The sequence below is a fragment of the Peromyscus maniculatus genome, chromosome 17, assembly GCF_049852395.1.
Source record: "Peromyscus maniculatus bairdii isolate BWxNUB_F1_BW_parent chromosome 17, HU_Pman_BW_mat_3.1, whole genome shotgun sequence".
Lineage (NCBI taxonomy): Eukaryota > Metazoa > Chordata > Mammalia > Rodentia > Cricetidae > Peromyscus > Peromyscus maniculatus.
This window is the reverse complement of record NC_134868.1, coordinates 60,508,255-60,529,120: the sequence shown is the minus strand read 5'-3', so window position 1 is coordinate 60,529,120 and position 20,866 is coordinate 60,508,255. Positions and strand designations below refer to the sequence as shown.

The 20,866-nt window shown below is 45.0% G+C and overlaps 1 protein-coding gene across 2 annotated transcripts in view; it reads left to right on the top strand.

Moving 5' to 3' along the window:
• Myo16 (myosin XVI) overlaps positions 1-20,866 on the top strand; it is a 482,961-nt gene that overhangs the window by 199,239 nt on the left and 262,856 nt on the right. For both annotated transcript variants that reach the window (XM_006981334.4, XM_015999820.3), the window contains exons 5-8: positions 1,451-1,559; positions 10,233-10,357; positions 14,406-14,531; positions 18,467-18,542. In XM_006981334.4, the coding sequence (XP_006981396.2) occupies positions 1,451-1,559; positions 10,233-10,357; positions 14,406-14,531; positions 18,467-18,542 (436 nt within the window). The remainder of the gene's footprint in view (positions 1-1,450; positions 1,560-10,232; positions 10,358-14,405; positions 14,532-18,466; positions 18,543-20,866) is intronic.

The window sequence follows — 20,866 nt, the reverse complement described above, 5'->3', positions numbered from 1 at the left end:
ACCCTAAATGTGGGTAGCACTGTCCTAGGGGCTGGTCCCTGGACTGAACCAAAAAGAGATGGATCTTTTTGCTGGCTTCTAACTGGGTGTGATGTGCCCAGCAGCGTCAATCTCCCGAGTCCCCATCATGATGGACTGTCACCCAGAACTGAAAACTGCAGTAACCCTTTCTCCTGTAAATCGCTTTAGTCGGAGTACTTTGTCATTCCAACAGGAAGAGAAAGTCAGACAAAGCTAGGAGTCTTTGTCCCGGACGTTCTTCCCAAGTGAGATGGAATATGGCAGGCAAGCGCTCTCAGAATAAGAAACGCAACATCTGTTGTCAGGTGCAGGATGTAATGTGTGAGGCCGTTCCACACATAGGAGCTTTCATGCATGTACAAACACACACATACAACACGCATACATGTGAACACACAAATATAAACATGCACACACATCTTTATGGCTCAGACCATTATACTATTACCACGTGTTGCTCTTTCATGAAGAAAAAGAATGTTTCCCTTCTCTTCCCACTTTCAAGTCCCTTTACACATACCTGGTTTCTAATCCACATTTTTGTCTCTTCATGTACCTGATATATCTGTGATTCAGTTGCATTATTTTTTTAAGTTTAATAACTCATCCATTCCATTTTGTTCTGTTCCTATCCTTATGAGTATGGGACCATCCAATGGACCCACCAGGAGCCACGCCCTTAAAGGAAACTGGCTCTCCCTCCTTAAGAAGTCATCCAGTGTCCATAGTTCACCTGCTACAGGTGGGGACTATGGACCCTTCCATGCTGGGATGCTGACTGGCTTGATCCCGTGCAGAAAACAGAGCTGCTGTGAGCTCATGGGTGCAGCAGCTCGGTCATGCCCAGCAGGCACTGTTCTGCTCTATCTAGTCTTCCCCTCCTCTGCCTCCTTCAATCCTCCTGCGCTGCCGTCTCCCTCAGTGGTCACTCAGCACTGGAGACAGGCATGATGCTTTTGTCCTGTCGGAACAGGACTCAGCCTCCACAGTCATTGTTCTCTGGGCTTTGGTCGGCATCAGTGCACAGAGAAATGTCTCTGATGAGGACTGAGAGCTACCCTAACCCCAACTCTAGACTGCCCTGCCTCTCTTCAGGACGATCAGTCCAAGCTCAGCTTGCCCGATGAGACCTCCAGTGTAGAGGTCTTCCTTCTGGCTGGGGTATTTCAAGAAGACAGAACAGAAACTACCACCAGAGAGCAGGGCTCCACAGCCACTCACTGAATAAGGTTTGGGTTTAAGGAGGAACCCAGGAGAGACAATCGTGCCAGCTCAGGGGCTATGATGTTACAAGACTCGGAGGGACATTTTGCAACCTGGAGTCTCCACAGATTATTTAATGTATTTGTCTTTTTTTAAAAAAAAAAGTATCGTGGTTTTCTCTCTAATCTCTCAGCAATGTTCGTTATTTTTGTTTGTTTCCACACAGGCTGGAGCCAACGTCCTTCTGCAAGATGTGAACGGAAATATCCCATTAGATTATGCCGTCGAAGGGACAGAATCTAGCGCTATCCTGCTGGCCTACTTGGATGAAAACGGTAGCCCAAAGCTTCCTTTAAAGAAAAAAAAAACTGCAGAAAGAAATACATTGGCAGAACTGTAAAGGGGTATCATTCTTAGGAAAGGGCACACATTGTTTCAGACTGTGCTGACTCCCTCGGGGATGGAACGTGAGGCAGTTTCCCACCTTTGTTTATTGCCTGCCACTCTTGCAAACTGGTGGGCACCTGGAGGGGGAACAGCGAAGGAGATCCGAACAGATGCCTGGGGTCCGTAATTGGTGGGACTGGGCTTGTAATTATGAACTCTCCTCCCTGGGGATAGGAAGGGAAGTGAGCCACACAATTGAATTCTGAGCTAATGAGAGCCAGGTCACCTTGAGTGGATCCTCCAGGGCCGGGCGATCCCTGCAGGAATTGCAAGCCCATTCAGTGAAGACAAGGGCAGCATGTGCACATCCCAGAATTCACAGTGGCGCTCAGAAGCCAAAGCACCATGAGAAGAAAGCCTAGGATCAAAGAGAGGGCTGGCCCGATGAAATGGGGCTGCGCCCGGGTGTATCCCCCACAAGTACATTAATGACACAGCCCCAGCGTGAACCAGTGAGTCAGCTCAGCGTGGGCTGAGTGGAGCCCCTGCCGCACCTGGTGATAAGGAAGGCTTGGAAGGGCAGATCCTGTCCCTCCTCTTCCTTGAAGATTAAACATAAATAACAGCCCAGGCACTCCAGCCCCTCCGGTGACCAGAGACAGTGTTCTGGAATATTCCAAGCCTCTGGAAGCTTCTCTTCTTTAGAGAAGCGCTTACCTCACTGCCATCACATCTGCCTCCTCCACCTCATTTGTCTCCAAAGGTTTATTTTGAGGATGCATAGAATAATAATTAGTGCTTAGCAACCCTGATTTCTTCATGAGAACTCGTCTCATTAATTTAGAAAGCAAGGTGGGCGTGATTGCTACTGCCCGCCGCCCCCCCCCCAAGCTAAAGGCCACCAAGGCAAGGTTAGGGCAAAAGCAGGCTTGGGGAGAGGCATGCAGCATCTTGAACTGCCCACTCAGAATCTGTGGGGCACAGCATTCAGTAGCCCTCCCCCCAGACCCCCAAGATTCCCATGCAGGCTGTGATCCTCTGGAGAAAAGTTCATGCATTCAACCAGGAACAAAACTCCAGGTGATTTGGATTTCCTAGCGGGCAGTTCAGAACTCCGACCTCTGAAGTGCTTCCCAGGCTGGACAGAGTTCAGGGTTTGTACAATAAATGCAGGGGAGCCCGAGGTTAACATCTTTGTACTACTGAAAAGTGGTCCAAGAACTCTTTATGTCACATGTTCTGATCACCAACATAGTAATGGTGACCAGAGTAACTCGGTGAACTGGCCTGTGCTGGTTCCTCCACGTGGACCTCCACGCCCATCCACTCGGACGTGTTAACTTTGTACAGCATTTTGGGTGTGCGCTGCCCCGCAGCAGTGTGGTTTCGTGACTCTCCTAAAAAAAATGGCTGCAGAAACAAGACAAGAACAATGGCACTATCAATGGCCATGCCGACATGGAAGGGGAAAATTCACAGGATACCCCTGCGCAAAGGACGGCACTCAGTTAATGACTGCTGGGCAGAGAGCTAACCTCCCCCAGGGAGGAGCCCTGTTATTGGTTGTCCAGAGTGCTGAGCCTTGAAACCACAGACACACAAACAACAAAAACAGACGCAGCAGGTTGTGTGTGTGTGTGTGTGTGTGTGTGAGTAAACACACATACACACATACATATATACATACATACATACATACATACATACATACATACATACATACATACGTAACAATGATAATCAAATCGAGGCTGTCAACTTGTGAGTGGGAAGCCCGGGAGGGATTTAAATGAGAGGAGCTGGAGGGGGAGGGGAGTTTTTACATTTCAGTATGTACCCCCCCCCCCAACACACACACACAAAATAAAAGCTCGTTTGAGGCACTCAATCATGGGCGCTGAAGAGATGACTCCGCAGCAGTGAAGGGCACGAGCTGCTTTCACAGAGGCCTGAACTGGATTCCCAGCACACATGCTGGTACACCACCATTTGTGAATCTAGTCCCAGCGGATCTGATGCCCTTTTCTGGCCTCTGTGGGCACTGCATACATGTGGTGCATATGCACACATGCAGGCAGATGTAAATCACACACACACACACACACACACACACACAAAGTGAATGAATTTTTAAAAAGATAAGTCACAGGCTGGGGGTAAGCCAAGCCTGGTGGAGCGCAGCTGTCATCTGTCACTTGCCTGTGAGGACAGGAGCACTGGGACATTGGGTCACTCTGGGCACGTGAATCCCTTTCTCTAAAATAAATTAACAAGTGAAACAAATAAGGAAATGCAGAAGAATTAAGTCAACTAACTCTAAAGCTGAAGGAACTGAGCTGTCTCGCTCAGCCAGGGAACCTTTCTCGTGGCTGTCTTATCCGCTCCTGATCCCTCCTGGGCCGCAAGACCAACTTCAGTATCTCCACCTGCAAATGTGTCAGCATCACTGACAAGCTTCCAACCCACCAAGGCATTGTGTTTATTAGAAAAGCTTGATTTCTGCAAAATCAATATTTTCCATTGTATGTAAAAACCAAACCAAACCAAACCAAAGCAACTCTCTTCTTGTGGGAGGTGGATGAAAATATTGGAGAGGAGAAACCAGAGACAGTCCCTGATTCTGCTACAGGGAAAAGCTGTCGCCACGACGGCTGTCACGATCAGTTTGCAGAAGGCAGGTTAGCTGGAACGAACTCAATTTAATATCTCTTTAGTTTTTAATTCTGTTTTCCACTAGCCACTGCTGCTGCTGTGGCCTGGCCCCTCCTGCCTGCCCTCCGCTGCCCTCCTGCACAGCTGCTGCTGTCCCTGTCAGAGTCCCTCCTGCTTATCGGTGTCACCTCCCCTGTCCCTGGTAAACACTGTCTAACTCCATTTATTCCTGGCCCCCTCATTGGTGTGCTGTGAGAGTTATCTGCCGCGACAGCTGGGACCGATGCCATCAGAAATTTCTAATAGTCCAGGGTGACATTTTTGCTATTATTTGTCTTGTCACCACATTATTCTTTGCAGGTGCTTGCCATCGTGGGGTGCTCCCGGCTCTGCAAAATCCTGTTTCAAATCAGATACTTATCATCCTGTCAGGTCGGAGCACAGGGGGCAGAGGGGGCAGGAGACATCGTGAACAAGTTGATTACATAGAAAGTCTCTGTTGCAAGTTCTAATTGTACCGTCACCACCGACTTACACTGTAAAGCTGGCTGCAGCAATTAACCTCGGCTCGGTGCCGTAGGTTCCAGGGCTGTGAAATGAGACCCACGCTGGGGCTGACTGAGCATCTGATGAATACCTCATCTCTGCACAAGGCAAAACAGCTGGGCATGCAAGGAAAGCAATCAGTTCTGAAATGAGCCTCTGGGGGAAGGAAGAGCCCAGGGGAGGGGGAGCTCAAGGTGGCCAGGACAGAAAACAGGCATGAAAAATGTCTGCATTTGTGTGTGTGTGTGTGTGTGTGTGTGTGTGTGTGTGTGTGTGTGTGTGTGGTATTTATCTACCCCTTTATTCAGCTGCCCATGTCTGTATCTCTTCTTGCAAGTTTATATGTATCTATCCATCCATCCACCTTCCTATCTAATCATTCATCCCGCCACCTGTGTATACATGCATGTGTGTATATGCATCTGCATAGGTGAATCTATCATCTGTCTGTCTGTCTGTCTACCCATCTATCTTCCTATCTGTCTATTTATCTTACCTACCTACCTGTCTTTCTTTCTTTCTTTCTTTCTTTCTTTCTTTCTTTCTTTCTTTCTTTCTTTCTTTCTTTCTTTCTTTCTTTCTCTTTCTTTCTCTCTCTCTCTTTCTTTCTTTCCTTCTTTCCTTCCTTCCTCTTTCTTTCTACCTATCTATCATCATCTATCTGTCATTTTTTTCTGCACACTTTTCCACCTAGTCTCCCTCCTCTTTCCACCCTTTTAGGAACTAGTTGTTTGTCTGCCCTGTCCCTCAGTCATCCAATGCTCAACTTCCTACCCACTGAGAATCCCCCTTTAATAGCTGCCCCTGGATTCCTGAACTTACTTTCTGGGACTCATTTCTCTGTTCTTTGAACTCATATTTTTGTGACCTTGCATGGTGTGGACACTGGCCAAGTCTCCCCTGAAGTGGTCTCTCCATACTTTGCTCCCTCCTCTTGAAACTTTTTCCTGTGACACTTTGGGGAGCCACACTCATATCCTTAGGTCCCCACTTGTGAACTGTTTCTGGGCTTTGTCCTTGAGAAACATCCTTCTGGGACAGGGTGACATGGGTGCTAGGTGAGCTCACCCTTTGCTTGCTCTGCCTGCTCCCAAAAATCACTGCTGTGACTCAGGTGCCCTCTGACACCTTCAGTCCTGTATGTTAGTTTCTTGTGCATCTTGAGTTGGAGGTCAGATGGTTTAAAATAACTTGTCCCGTGTGAAAGATACTACTCTCACTCTGTGGCCCTTATTTACCATTACAATGACAATGTAAGCATCTGAATGCCATTTTATTCTTGCTAGTCCTTCTTGTCTGGGTGTCACAAAGTCTTATGGCACCTGCTTCCTTAATGCCTCTAGACCTTGTCCATACCTTCACTAATCACCCTGTTTCTGCCTTAGTTAAAAGCCTGGTCTTTCTAACGTATCTTAGCGCAGTAGCTTCCAAGCCTGGTCTCAGTACACTAGGCTTATCCCTCCCCATTCATCCTTCAGAGGACCCTCCAACGCAGTCAGCCCAGCAATATCTCGACCTTTCTTTTGCTTAACAAAGTTTAATCAAGGTCCTGTTCGGGCACTGGCTCTTTCAGAATCCCACATAGTTGAGGTGGCAGCACGTTCCAGTGTGCATGAGACAGTCCCTTTGTGCCTGCTGTTCAGGGGCCAGGACAGGGCGAGGCAGGAGCAACATTCCCCTCCGCCTGAATGTGTTTACTGCTCTTTGCTTACGTCACTGTTAGGGATTTGCCTGCCCGGCTCAGTAGCCTCCCTCAGTTTCTTAGGAAGTTTACCATGGAGTCCCAGTGAACTAACTTTCAGTTCTGTAAGCTAAGAAACCACATGCTAAAAGCATGTTGTGGCATGTCATTGAACTGCAAATGTCTTTTTAGACCTGCTTGCCTGTTACTTCCGTTTTGTTGAGGGCAAAATTATTTTTTTATATTTACTCAAGTGATGATGTAGAGATAGATGTAATAGAGAATAAAAACAAGGGTGTGCAGATTCCTCGGACTCTGAAGGTTCATGTGTGGTTATCTCACTAACCTGCTAAGGAAGGCAGGCTTAATTTTCCCCTGAGACCACTGCAGAAGGCTTCACAGAAGTGATGTTCATGCAAACATTAGGTCGAGGGGCTGGGATGCATGGAGAACCACATGGGTTCATGTGAGTAGGGTTTACAGAGAAAGTGTCTGGAGCAGTGTGGAAGAGAGACAGTGCAGAGTCCCCTTGAGCTCAGGGACACTTACAGGGACAGTTCCACTGCAACACACACCGTGACACCACCCACATAACTCAGCCTCAGACAAAGGAGGTTGAGTTTCTATAAAAACAATGGGTCGTTCAGAACGGCAGTGGAGCAAAGTTAGAGAGATTAAGACTGACTTATCATGTTAACACAATTCCAGTGACTCCTAGTACCCATAGTCAGCAAATGTGACCAAGCAATAACTTCAGTAACAGATTTTCCTTAATTCTTAAATTTAAAGAATTACCAGATTCCTCCCAAATAATAAATCTAAAGAATCTTCAGGCTTATTCCTTCCAGAAAATAATATGAACATAAATTAGATTTCTTTTTCACAATAAAGAAGGGAGAATGGAGACTGAGCCCACTCTCCATCCCTGACTAGGTTTATGGCGGTGGGAAAGAGCTCTGCCAGCTTGGTTGGTATATTCAGAGGCAGTTAAAGATACTTGATTGGCATGAAGAGATAGAATTTCTGTTGTATTTGGCTAAGCAAAAAGAGACTGCTTCTTTCCTAAAATTATAACAAAAAATCTAAAAATCACACTTTAGTTGGCACCAGATTTGACTCAAAATTGAATTCAAATCAATATAACGTCAAAACATTCCCCTGTGGTATCTTGGTAACGGGGACAAGAAATAAACTGTTTGCTCTTCTGTGTTGGGTGTAGACGACCTTTGACGAGAGGTATCCTACCTCCACGTTTTAACCTGTCTTCCACCTTGGCTGCATTCTACATTTATTATTTAATTTTAATTAGCTGTTTAAGCACAGTTCCTGGAGGTGCACACTTCAGCAAGTACAACAGCATTGTGGAATTTCACCAGGCAGTGGAACCTTAGAGGTTTCCATTGCTTCCTCTGTGAATCTCTGCTGATGTCCATGAAGCATGCTCAGTACTTAAATCACATGTCCAATTCCATAATCCTACAAATGAGAATGCAGTGACTTGTTGTTTCCCCCAGACCTCCAACGCCCCATTACAAAAGGAAGTCTGTTGGTTCTTCCAGCATGATACATGGTGATCAGAAGGTGAGGTGCAGCCAGGGTGCTTCTGGTCTGGGGTGCTGTTGACACAGCTCTGTGCTTCACCACAGTTGGCTAACAACCAAAACTTACTTTCATGAACTCTTACTAAAGATCAAATACTCTTCTGTGTGGACCATGTGTTAATTCAGTACAGTAATTGATCAAACAACATCTGTCCACCCATCCTTTCAAATCCAGATGCTGAGGCAGAGGACTAGTTAACCCGCCTATATTGACACAGAGAGGCATCTACATACACAGCTGTGAAGCCCAGATGACAGGGTTCTGGGCATTTCCGTTCTTTTCCCTACTCAGGTTCAGAGGCAAGCCTTTGGGGAACAGATGTGAGGAGCCCACTGAGGAAAGGCGGAAGTGTAAATGGCCTTGCTTACCACATATTTATAGATAATGTACTTGCCATGGCCTCTGCCCCGAGACACGCCTTAAAACTGTGAACTGTAACCTCAATCCCTTGGTTTGGATTTATTGTTATCCAAATGTTATCCAAATAACAATTTGCTATTATCCAAATGCCTGAGGATGCTGACGCTGAAAGGACTTTTCTCAAATTTGGCCTAAGAAAGAAAATCTCATACTGAGCATGTCAGGAGCATCATTGCAGAAAGTGTTTGGACCCACTGGAGGATGCTTTCCTTGGATGTGTGCAGTAAGGACTCAACCAGATAAGACATAGAATATGTTCATGACAATAGTTCACAGCCAACACTTCCAAGTAGGAAATATCTCACTATCATCATCATCATCACCATCATCAACACCATCATCATCATCAACAACAACAACAACACCATCATCATTGCCATCATTATTACCGTCATCACCACCAACATCACCACCATCAGAATCCCCATTGTCACCACCATCACCACCATCACCACCACCATCATTGTTTTCTTCATCTTTATTTGGAAACAGGAAGAGGAACCATAGTCTCTTCTCTTTGGAACCCTATTGTTCAAATGGCTGAGGTTTATGAAGTCCAGATACCTTTCTCAGAATTGAACTAGAAAGTGATAAAATCTCATGCTGACAGATCAGAGGCATCAGTCACCTCAGTAAAGATCTGTGTCTAGGAAGCAATGGTAGGAACAAGGAATCCATAATGAGAAGTTGAGTTACTTCAGAATTGTCCTACTCTGCAATATCAGGAAATAAATGCTGATAAAAGTTGTAAGCTGAAGTAAGGAGATCTGTGATGCACAAGCCAATACTGTCTGTCAAGGATGCTTGTTTCTCACTCAGTGTTGGGTATCTATCCTGACATGAATAACCCTGGCCTGTTCAGCTAGAGCAAACTTTTAAACTTTTTTTAAAATAATTTATTAATTTTTATTTTATGTGCAGTGGTGTTCTGCCTGTGTGCATGTCTGTGTGAGGCTGTCATATCTTTTAGTTACAGACAGTTGTGAGCTGCCATGTGGGTGCTGGGAATTGAACTCATGACCTCTAGAAGAGCAGTCAGTGCTCTTAACCGCTGAGCTATCTCTCCAGTCTTCCCTTTTAAACTTTTATCCTAAAATAAATTCACATATACAGGAAAGTGTCAGAGTCCTAATAAAGAACCCCCAAATGTGTTTTGAAGCACCCCCTAATGCCAGACCAATGCAGCTTGGTATATTTGTCAGAACTCCTGAGTTAACATGTGTAGAGTATTGTCATGAGTTTCAGACTTTGTCCATAGGCCGCTGGTTTCTCTGAAGAAGTAACTTTGCTTGTCTAGGACATCACACTGTATTTATGAGCAAGTATTTCTGGGAGAAAACCTAAGCAAACAAAAACCATGACTTCACATCTTCTTTCAATCTAATTAATTTAAGGACTTGAAGATACTTTTGACTAGCGCATGTGGGCAATTTATACCAGTATATTAAGCATGTTAGTCTAGTAACTTAGGTATTCCTGAGCAGCCTGCCATGTACAAACATCCTATCATGTTGGGGGAAATGACCAGTTGGAACTTAGTTTTTACCAGGCAGGCTATACTTATGTAATGATTACAACAGGGTGCATTCAAAGCAAAAGAAGTCTTGAGTAGAGGAGGAGAGTTGAAGGGGGGAAGAGGGCTCTGAAAGGAGTGTGTTGGAAGACTACCTTGTCCTGAACCCCAGACTTTCCTTGGAGCTAACAGGTCTTCTTCTCCCAGGGGTGGACCTCACCTCGCTGCGCCAGATAAAGCTTCAGCGGCCCATGAGTATGCTGACAGACGTCAGGCACTTCTTATCTTCAGGGGGAGATGTCAATGAGAAGAACGAAGATGGAGTGACGCTGGTGAGCAACTGAAGTTGATTACAGAGCATGTAATTGGATACAATTTACCGTTCAAAGGGGTCTTTTTATCATAAAATAATGCACATATATTCTTTGAAGATACCTTGGAAAACACAAATAAATAGAGAAGAAAATACAAAATATTTATACCATGGCCCAGAGAGGGCTTAAGCATCCGAGCTGATGTGTTTTCCTCAACTATTTCTACATATGCCATTCTCACAGGTTTAAAATACAATTCTATGTCTTATTTTGTCAATATGACTTTTGAGATGGAACTTTTAAAAAGACTTTCATTTGGGTTCTAAATGAAACAGACCGTGGGTTACTTTTTTTTTTTTTTTTTTTTAACTAATTCACTTTGTAAGTTCAGTCAAACCCCTGCCGTTACCTTTTATTGGGATGAGAAACAATGCAGCAGCTTAACAGCAAATTGATCTTGGGGTGAAGAGGCGGCTCAGCATAGAGGGGCACTTGCTGCTGCTTTTGAGAGAACTGGGACTCAATTTCCAGCACCCATGTGCTAGCCGTTAAAATATCATTTCGTTGTATTGAGGGAGGAGACTTCAGAAAGAGTCACAAGTTCTCAGTTCTCCCTCCCCATGTGATGGAGCAGACATCAGAAAATAGAGATGGCTGCCACCTAAAAGGGGCTGGAACAAGGAGGGTGAGGTTGCTTGGGGGTGCAGCCGGGCTCTTGGCCATCTCAGAGGAGGCATTAGTTAGTTTGAATAATGGAATCTGAAATCCTTAATTAGAAAAAGGCTTTTTGGAGCACAGTAGCAGTGTTGGCACTGGTGAAGTCATCAATTCCGTCTACAGGAGAGAGGGTTTGAGACAGAGCAGCAGCGGTGAGGGAGATCGGAGTCCTGGAAGGAGAGCAGAGAGTGAGGCTGGGGGAGAAGGATGAAGGGAGAAGGAGGTGGCAGCTGAGGGCAGGCTGTGGGGTGACTCCTGGGCTTAGTCACCTTGGATTCGGTCTTCTGCAGGACAGTTGGTGAGCCATCCGACTGGGGTGGCATGGCCCACTGACAATTCACTTATTGCTTTGAGTAGACAACTCCCCCACAATAGAAGCACAATAAGGCCCGGATACAATGCACTAGGTAATAGTGCAACTCTGTTTGTGAAAAATCCCCGCCCAGGCACCCGCTCCAACCCCTGTTTAGACTCAGATAGCAATCTGCCAAAAGAATGCATGCAAACCTGCACACAGCAATCATTTAATCCCTTCAGTTTTGATGTTCTGTGTGATTCTTGCTTTTTATTGAACAGAAGAGAACACAAAAGGCGTAAACGATTTCTGTAATAACTGAATCCCCTGGGTGCTATCTGTGAGCTTTGAACAAGAAAATAGCAACAGATAAACATCTCGGAGGCTATCCAGGAAGTCATGGCAGCCAATGGGGGGCTGTCTGGGGCAATTCCGGAGTCTGAATGGGATCGTCTGTCTGTTGATGTGTGTCATTGCTGGGGGGTTTTGTTCTGGGAGGGATGCAGTGCCTTTCTGTCTATTGTTAGACATCATGATAAGAACACGCCTTTGTCTACAGATGGATTTCTTAGACTGAATTGGAATGCCAGTTGTGGTTCAGAATGAGGCATCATTTCTCACAGTTAAATGGCTGTGTTCAAAGGATCAAACTTTTGACAAAATGTTCAGTTGCAATGATCTGCTAGTGCAGTGAGTGGGTTTTATACACTTTTGACTCCTTTATTAGAATGTCCAACAGAACAGCCAAATACAGGCCTTTTAAAATTTTAGATAGATCTTCATAAAAATTAAATAATACTTCAGAAAATAGTATAGGTTTTTAAAGATGTTTATTTAGTTAATTATTATTTATTTATTTGTGTGTGTGTGTGTGTGTGTGTGTGTGTGTGTGTGTGTGTGTGTGTTTAATGTGCACTGTGTGCATGAAGGTGCCTGTGGAGGCCAGAAGAGGGCATCAGATACCCTGGATCTGGAGTTACAGGCAGTTGAGAGCAGTGTGGATGTTGGAAACCAAACCCAAGTCCTTGCGAGAACAGTAAACATTCTTATTTTCTGAGTATTTCTCTAGGCCTCACACTTTTGTAAACACCATGTTCCATAGAATCTGAAGACAGCGTTTGGAGTCTGAGGGCATACATTTCCCCGAAGATCTCACTGCAACCCCTGGCCACATATTTCTAACACTCAAGTTCCTTCTCTATTTCTGTTGTTCGTTTGTGTTACTGGTCACTGCTGGTTGTGGAATTTTTTTTAAATGAAAATAGATTTTTTTTTCATACAATATATTCTACTTATGGTTCTTCTCCCCCAGCCCCTCCCAGATCCTCCCCACTTTCCCACTCATCCAAATCCACCTCTCTCTCTCTCTCTCTCTCTCTCACACACACACATACACACACACACACACGCACACGCACACGCACACGCACACGCACACGCACACGCACACGCACACGCACACGCACTTATATCTCAGCCACTGAGGAAGTAAAAACCTTTGTTCATCTCACTGGGTAGATGTGGAAGAAGTGAGATTTCTTTATATATATATATATATATATATATAATTATATATATATAATATATATATAATATTTCTTTATATATATAATATATATATTATATATATATATTATAATTTATTTCTAGTAGAATGGCTGTACTGAACCCACAGGCTACTAAATGAATGAATCAATTTCTCAAGGATTGATCTTTCATTGACTGTTAACATGACTTTCATGAAAATGTATCGTCCTTGTGTGGTATGCTCATGTAGAGTGTCAGGGGTCACAAACCTTCAAGAAGGCCATATCAGTGAAGGGGGCTTCAAGTGTTACACAGACGTGATGTGAGGCAGGAGCAGGCAGTGTCGAGGTAGCTGGAGAGTGGTGTCTATTTCCAGAGAAGCGGAGATGCAGCTCTGAAATCCTCTGACACCCATATGGAAGTGTAGATGGCAATTGTATTAGAAAGGGTGTCTCCAGGGACCCTGTCACTTCGGGTGTTTTCCTTCAGTTTTGGTTGAACTCCTGGGGGAGCCATGGTGGCTTGAAAGGACAGTCCTCCAGCACAGTGAGCAGTGTGGTGGCGGGGGCTTGCAGATACTACTGTGCGTTGCTCTGGACATCCATGCCACGTTCTTAAAGTTCCACTCCATGTCGCCCAGAAGGAGCCTCGGCCAGAGGCCTTCAGTCTGCCTTGTGGCTGAACTGTTTGGACTGTAATTTAGGTGGCACCAGAAATGGATCCACCTGCCCCAAAACTTTATGCATCGTCCCTGCCATTTCTGTTTTAGCCCTGGATTCTGGAATTCTAGCCTTTTCCATGTCTGGGACCAAAACCTACTGGGGTTACCTGCTTAAGCTGTGTTTGCTGTATCCCATCTGTACGCCTCTGGGCTTCTGGTTCCTTCTGATTCAAAGAGACACTGAGGTAGTCGTGTATACAGGTGGTTTGCTTGTCCTAAAATGGTATTAACCAGCTCAAATGCCTCTTGAACCTTCTAATCTTAATCACACATGGAACCTCTCATTACTAAATTATACCCAGGATAGACAGTTTGCCTAAGTCAGACAATGAAACTTCACCACTATCTCAGGAGCCCCCAGAATACCTGCAGCGCATTTCCTGTTTGTGTGTCACCCCGCTCAGCACCAGGGACACTCCTTGAATGTGGGAGCTAGTCAGCAGATCTTTGACGGGTGGGCCGGAGGCCTTGAGTGTGCAGTTAGTGGGTGTGCGCTTTTAGCAGCTCTCATTACTGCCAGAGGGAGCTCAGGGAGGAGCGGGGATTACCTGGGAGAAGTGCACACAGTCAGTCAGAAGAGAAATGGTGAAAACCTGCCATTGCTTCACAAGTCACAGCGTTTCTTCCAAAACGTGCTAATGATGACTTACACAAAATAATAAAACTGCAAACCTGTGTTTTTGTTTAATTTTATAGTGTCGTGGTTCAGATCCAATACTTACTTAAATGTCTAAACTATTGAACCAGTAGTGTTGGCAAGACTACTTTTCTGCAAAGGTAGAGTAACAAACATGCCCGTATTTCAGCTGCACATGGCTTGCGCAAGCGGCTACAAGGAGGTGGTGGTGCTTATCCTGGAGCACGGTGGAGACCTCAACAGAATGGATGACGGGTACTGGACGCCTCTGCACTTAGCAGCCAAGTACGGCCAGGTAATGTGGTTTTCCGAATCCTTTCTGGAATATTATTAACAATTTACAAAAAAAAAAAAACCCTTCATATTTAATTTTGATTTGCTTCTAATTTATATGCTAATCATTATATAATTTGACTTCTAATGGTATCATCCTACTATGCAAATAATTTAATAAGGAAAAACATTTGCTTTCCCGAGGGCCCATGAAACTTACCCCTTTGAGCTTGCACATCACGCCTGAACTCACTGGAGAGACGCTCAGAAGCCGTAAATATCCCTCGCAGAATAGGGTTAGTGGTGCTTTCACACTGCGGTGCTGCTGAGCCAACCACGCCAGTCCCTCCGTGCTCTGTTTGTCTTTTACAGTTAGTGGATCTACAGTCAAATTACATTTTTATGTCCCGTTTTACTCTGAGAATTACACTTCGTTTCAGTGAATAAAAGATGTTGGATTAACTACGTTTGTGCTGCTGTGACCAATGACACAAGAAAGGCACCTTCGATGATGAAAAATTTGTTAGGGTTCAGACCTTCAGAGGGGTCGGCGCATAGCTGCTTGGATCTACACGCTTGGGTGGAGCAGAGTGGCGGCAGACAGGTTAGACACAGGGACGTCTTCCCTGTATGTGGTTTAGCCTCCTGCTCCAACTCCATGAGGGAACTGAAGAACCGCGGGAAGAAGCTGCTCTGACGTACTCTAAGTCCAATCAGAAAGAATGTGAAAATGGACCAAACAGAACCTTTACCTCTCATGCTGGTGTGCTGCTTTGTGACCTTTTCCCCAGAGAACTCGGTTTCCAGACTTGCCTCCTTCCAGAGGTGGCCCCGACCTTGCCGTTTGCAGTCCATTGCTCACCACTGCCCCGGGAAAGGCTGACCGCTGGTTGTCTAACGGAGCACACCAGCCTGGAAGCTGGCAGCTCTCTTTAGGAATAACAGGACTTCTCCCCCAGCGTGTCCCAGCTCCCTGCGGCACTAGACAGCAGTCTTGACAAGGCGGTAGTGACCTGAGACCCTGACCTGCCACCTCATGGTCCCGTGAGACTCTCAGGTGCTAGAGCCCGAGGCGACGGGTTTCCATTGCTGGCAACTCCACTCACCTAATCCGTTTACTCACGCCCATGCTTCCTTGCTGGAAGTGGACGTGAAGAGCATGTCAACACAGTGCTTTTGAATAAATGAATTTTCTTCCTACAATAAATATTGAAAAGGAAAACAACGTTCTTGTTTAAAACACCTTTCCAGAGAAGTGTGTTTCCTTTCCTCCAGGGAGTGCAAATGTGTTTAATCATTTCAACAGTTGCATTGCCCAATTGCTGGTTGGCTTCTAAGACATTCTGGGTGGGATTTTACTCCAAACTATTTTGAAGTCAGAAATTCAGCTCAAATCTCTTTGCACAGAAAACTTATTCTTTTCATATTATCACTAGTAAAACTTCAACAAAAATAGTATTTGTGTTCCAGAACCAGATGTTTTTGTGATTTCACACATGCATATAATGCATTTTGATCACAATCATCCATCCATTCCCTTCTCGTCCTCATTTCTGCTTTCATTACGGTTGCTTGATATTAATTAATTAATGTATGTTAATCCATTGCCTACAGGAGAATGGGTGGGTTTAAAAAAAAACTGGGGCTTATCAGTGAGTACACCATTGATGAAAATGCCCCTCCCCCACGATCCAGCAATCATTAACTACCGATAGCTCCTGGAGGAGGAGGAGGAAGTTTCTGGTATTAGCGAGATGTTACCAGGTCTGTTAGTTACTCGTATGAATCATTTGAGAGTTACATTTTGTGCGCCCTCATGATTTAACTGAGCTCATTGAGAATTTAAATTATAAACAGTGATTCAAGCCATACTTGTTCTAGGCATGAATCAATGGGGAATTCATTCACTGCCTGTTACTGTAGGTTAAACATGAAATGTAGCCCACAAGCTATGTGTTCAGGCTCTTGGCACAATGGGAGGTTCTGGAATCTTTAGGATATGATTCCTAGTTGGAAGAAACAGGTCACTAGAGATTGGAGAGAAAAAGGAGAAAGTGTTCCTTTTCAACATTTATTGTAGAAGTTACTTCCCTGTATCGCATCTGCCACATGCTCCCAGTGGAGGCGTGATGTTCTGCCCAAGCACATGGAGCCACCATAGACTAAACCTCAGAAACCATGAGACCAAGGAAGTCCTCCTTTCTCTAAGGTCCTTTGCTCAGATATTGGTTATAGGGACACAGAAGTAACTAATAGAGGTAGTTAGTACCAAGAGTGGGGTGATCACTGTAGCCACATCTGAAGGTGTGGTCCTCAAGACCTTGGGACTGATTTGTAGGAGAAATCTGGAGAAATAGACTAGAGAAAGACAAAAAGACAGGGCTTAATGTGAGGTTCTGGTGGATGCTCAGAGGGCCAGAATGCCGAGAGAAATGTGGACAGTGTAGACTGGGATTCATCTGTGTTCTGGCGAAGAATTGGGCCACATTCTGCCTGAGTCCAGAAACATTTAGTAAGGTTGAATTTAAAATTTAATTATGCTTTCATTAGCTTAGAAAAAGGCAGACATGTTACAGTCTCTTGATGTAGTTTCACATAACCAAGAAAATAAATGGATCTTAGTAAATCCTGACAACTCAGATGATTCTGAAGTGCACAGGGAAGCCATGGAGCAAGGGTAGAAACATGCAAATGGGATTTCATTTCCAAGGTCACAAGCAGACTGTGCAATGTTGTGCTTAGGAGGACTGTGACTACATTCCCTAAGCATACAGAGAAGCAGAGTGATAATGGGGTTTAAACCCATGTGATGGTGATCAGTGCTGGGAAATCGGGGTCAGGTTAGACAGATGCACAAAGATACAATGGCGTTCTTTCAAAGTCAGCTGGGCCAGGTCGAAGGCTCTGGGGTAAATGCTTTCCATGCATTTGATCACCCAGAAGTATAATGGTGGCACTAGGGACTCAGGCCATCTCAGCTGCACCAGGCATGTGCTCCACCACTGCGCTGCACTCCTGCCTCTGACCCTTCTGTCCTATGCGTGTGAGTGTGTCTCCCGGTCTGTGCAGCACAGCTACAGGTCTTGAATGCCCTGTGCAGCATTGTGACGGATGTGTGGTGCCAACAAGCCAAGACTTGGCTGAATGATTAAAGTGAATAAAAAAACGGAAGCAAAACACCCACTAGTAGATGATCTCTCCACAAAACATCATAAAAGGAACTTTAAATGTATAAAATGTCCTTTTCAGACCTTCAGAAGTTAAACCCCATCTGCTAATTTTTTTTTCCCTAATATATAAATTCTTAAGTAGTTTGAGTATGTGATGTATTCTGAGAAGAATCTGGGGATGATAAGAATGCCAAGAAGAATGTTATCCTCAGGCTCCTGCCATGTCAGCTGCCTTGAAAGAGCAGCAGCCATGAGCCGCAACCATGTACCCTGGGTGATTCCTGATGAGTTGGCGCCCAGGGCACTTACTGATGATCCTCAGTGCCCTGGGTACTTCCTGATGGGTCTTCATTAACCTGAGTACTTACTGATAGGTCCCCCAGTGCTCTAGATATTTGCTGATGGCCCTCAGTACCATGGATATTTAGTGATGATCTTTAGCCCTGGGTATTTGCTGATGGTCCTCAGTGCCCTGGATAATTAGTGATGATCTTTAGCCCTGGGTATTTGCTGATGGTCCTCAGTGCCCTGGATAATTAGTGATGATCTTTAGCCCTGGGTATTTGCTGATGGTCCTCAGTGCCCTGGATATTTAGTGATGATCTTTAGCCCTGGGTATTTGCTGATGGTCCTCAGTGCCCTGGATATTTAGTGATGATCTTTAGCCCTGGGAATTTGCTGATGGGTCCTTAGCATCCTCAGTATTTGCCGGTGTGTTCCAGTATCCTGTGTACTTACTGATGGGTCCTGCGCGGCAGTGCTGATTGAAGTTGTCTTTATGCTGCAGACAACCCTGGTGAAGCTCCTTCTGTCGCATCAGGCAAACCCACACCTGGTGAACTGCAATGGGGAGAAGCCATCAGGTAGGTTGGAGCATGCTGGGAGCCTCTTCCTCTTTTGACATGGACACTATTCATCCATCACTGGTGCAGTGAGAAATGTGAGTGGACATCTGGACGCCCACAGCCCCAGCAGGTTCGTCTCCTGGGCGTCGTGGGAGGATGACAGCAGTAGGTGCTGCCGGGTTCCCACCACCTCCCTTTCACATAGATTTTACCCACTGAGCCCCGCACCCAGGTCACCCCACGTCACTCCAAAGTCTATTTGATTGTTGCTGAACTTGTTCCTCTGCTGCTAGCTATTCACTTATTCAAATACTATAACAGTGTGTTTTTCTATGTGAGTATTTAGACTTAAAGAAACAGAAATTAGTAGTCTGGTGCTAACTCAGATCCCTAAACTCTCGACTTATGATTTCAGAAGTGGAAATACTTCTGAAGATTTCTATAATCCTTTTTGTCACTAATATGTCCCTACATCTAATGTTCTTAGTTTTGTAGCTTTTAAAGTTTAACTACTGCTACTTACCGTTGTTAATTTTACCATATTCAGAGGAGAATTCAAAAATAACAGAAATGTCTAGCATAAGAAAAATATAAGAAACTTTAGTGGTGAAAATTTATCGTTAAAACAAAATAGCTGTGTTGCTGTTGCTGTTTCTTTCACCGGGGCCCTTTCTAACTTAAAAGCCCTTCATGTTTTGACCCTCCTTCCAGTCACTTCCAGGAGTAAGTGTAAACCAGGGTGAGGAACTTACTCTCTTTCCTGTTTGACTGGAGTTAAATGCCATCGCTTACTGCTGAGTGCTCTATTGTGTCTGCTCAAATAAACAAGGGTCTAAACACATGGGGGTGCATTGCTTAGCACCCTTAGTAGCCTCCAATAGCCTCCAACTTTAGAGTTAAGCTAATACTGAGAGTCTAACCGTCTTAACATGAACTGAAATTGGTTTTAGTTAATTTAGTTCTTTAAACCTAATCACAAGAATTAAAATGCAGCTTGTGTGTGGTATATACTTGTAACTCCAGCACGAGAGGCTGAAGCTGGAGTTCAGTGCCAACCTGGGCCATATGCTGATTGCCAGATGAGTCAGGGTTACACAGTGAGACCCTGTCTTCACGTAAATCAAATAAAACAATAACATAAAAGTGAAACGACAAAAAAAATGTAGTTTTTTATCTTAAAAAAGCATTTTTTTTTTACTTTGTATCTTGTCTGTTGGTTCTCTCAGGAGATTTCATGGCCAAGTGCCCACTCTCAGCTCTTCCTCAGACAGAGGAAATACAACTTAGGGCTGCCTGTCCCGCCATCCCAGTGTTTTTCTCATTTTGGGTGTAGTGTCATGTGTTACACAACCGATTCCCAGTGGCATTTGACTCTCTGGGGCCCAGTGAATGATCCTGCTTGTGGCCTAGCTCCAGCCCTGGCCACTTCTGTGTGGTCACAAAGACTCCGACAGCCTTCTCCACATTATCCCTGCAGAGTCCACCATCTTCCCAGTTCCTTCTTCATAGAACCGTTGCAGTGAGATGCAGCACTGGGTGCGTCATAGACCCTCAATAAATGAGTGTTCGTTACATGAAAACGTCCTTTAGTTATGCAGTTTCCATCTGGAAAAATAATTAGCCAGGTAAATAAAATGCCACATAAAGGATACAAATGGGGCATTCTTGTGGTGGCTGAGAAAGTCACCATGAATGCCATGTTAAATTCTTTCCATTTTCCCAGGGCTTGGACTGGGGACAGACATAGTAAATAATGTCTAAGGTAGTCTGCAGTTTAGTTTATAGGTGCACTAGAACTGCAGTCTCCCAAATGAGGTGCCCAAGGTCTCTTCTCCCTTTCCCTGCCTACTCCTTGATCCTAGGCCCGTCATGACAGAATGCTGGCGGTCACACTATCCCCTGAGAGCTAAACAACTTTGACAAGCCTATAAAACCACATGCCTAGAACGTACAGATAATGGCTGTCAGGCTTAGTGAGGATTGGGGGGTGGCTGCCTCTGCGGGGCCTCAGCTAGTGTCAATGCAAACCCTTCCCCAAGTTCACCAGGTCTCGCTGGCAGTTACGGCTGGTCATACATTTGAATGATGGATATCTGTACCGCAGCCCAAGTGTGTCCAGGGGCCACGGGCTAAAGACCTGCAGTGGTCTATACTTCCAACAAAAACAGAAAAGATCATGGCAAGCGGCCAGATGCACAGCTCTGGCTCAGGGAGGAGCTATGGTGTGCCTTCTCTCCCGGTGGAGTGTGCACACATAGCCTTACACGCTCAGCTTCCCTGTGACTTTTCATTACCCATCACCATATATCTATCCTGAATAGATGTCAGGACAGTTTTGGATT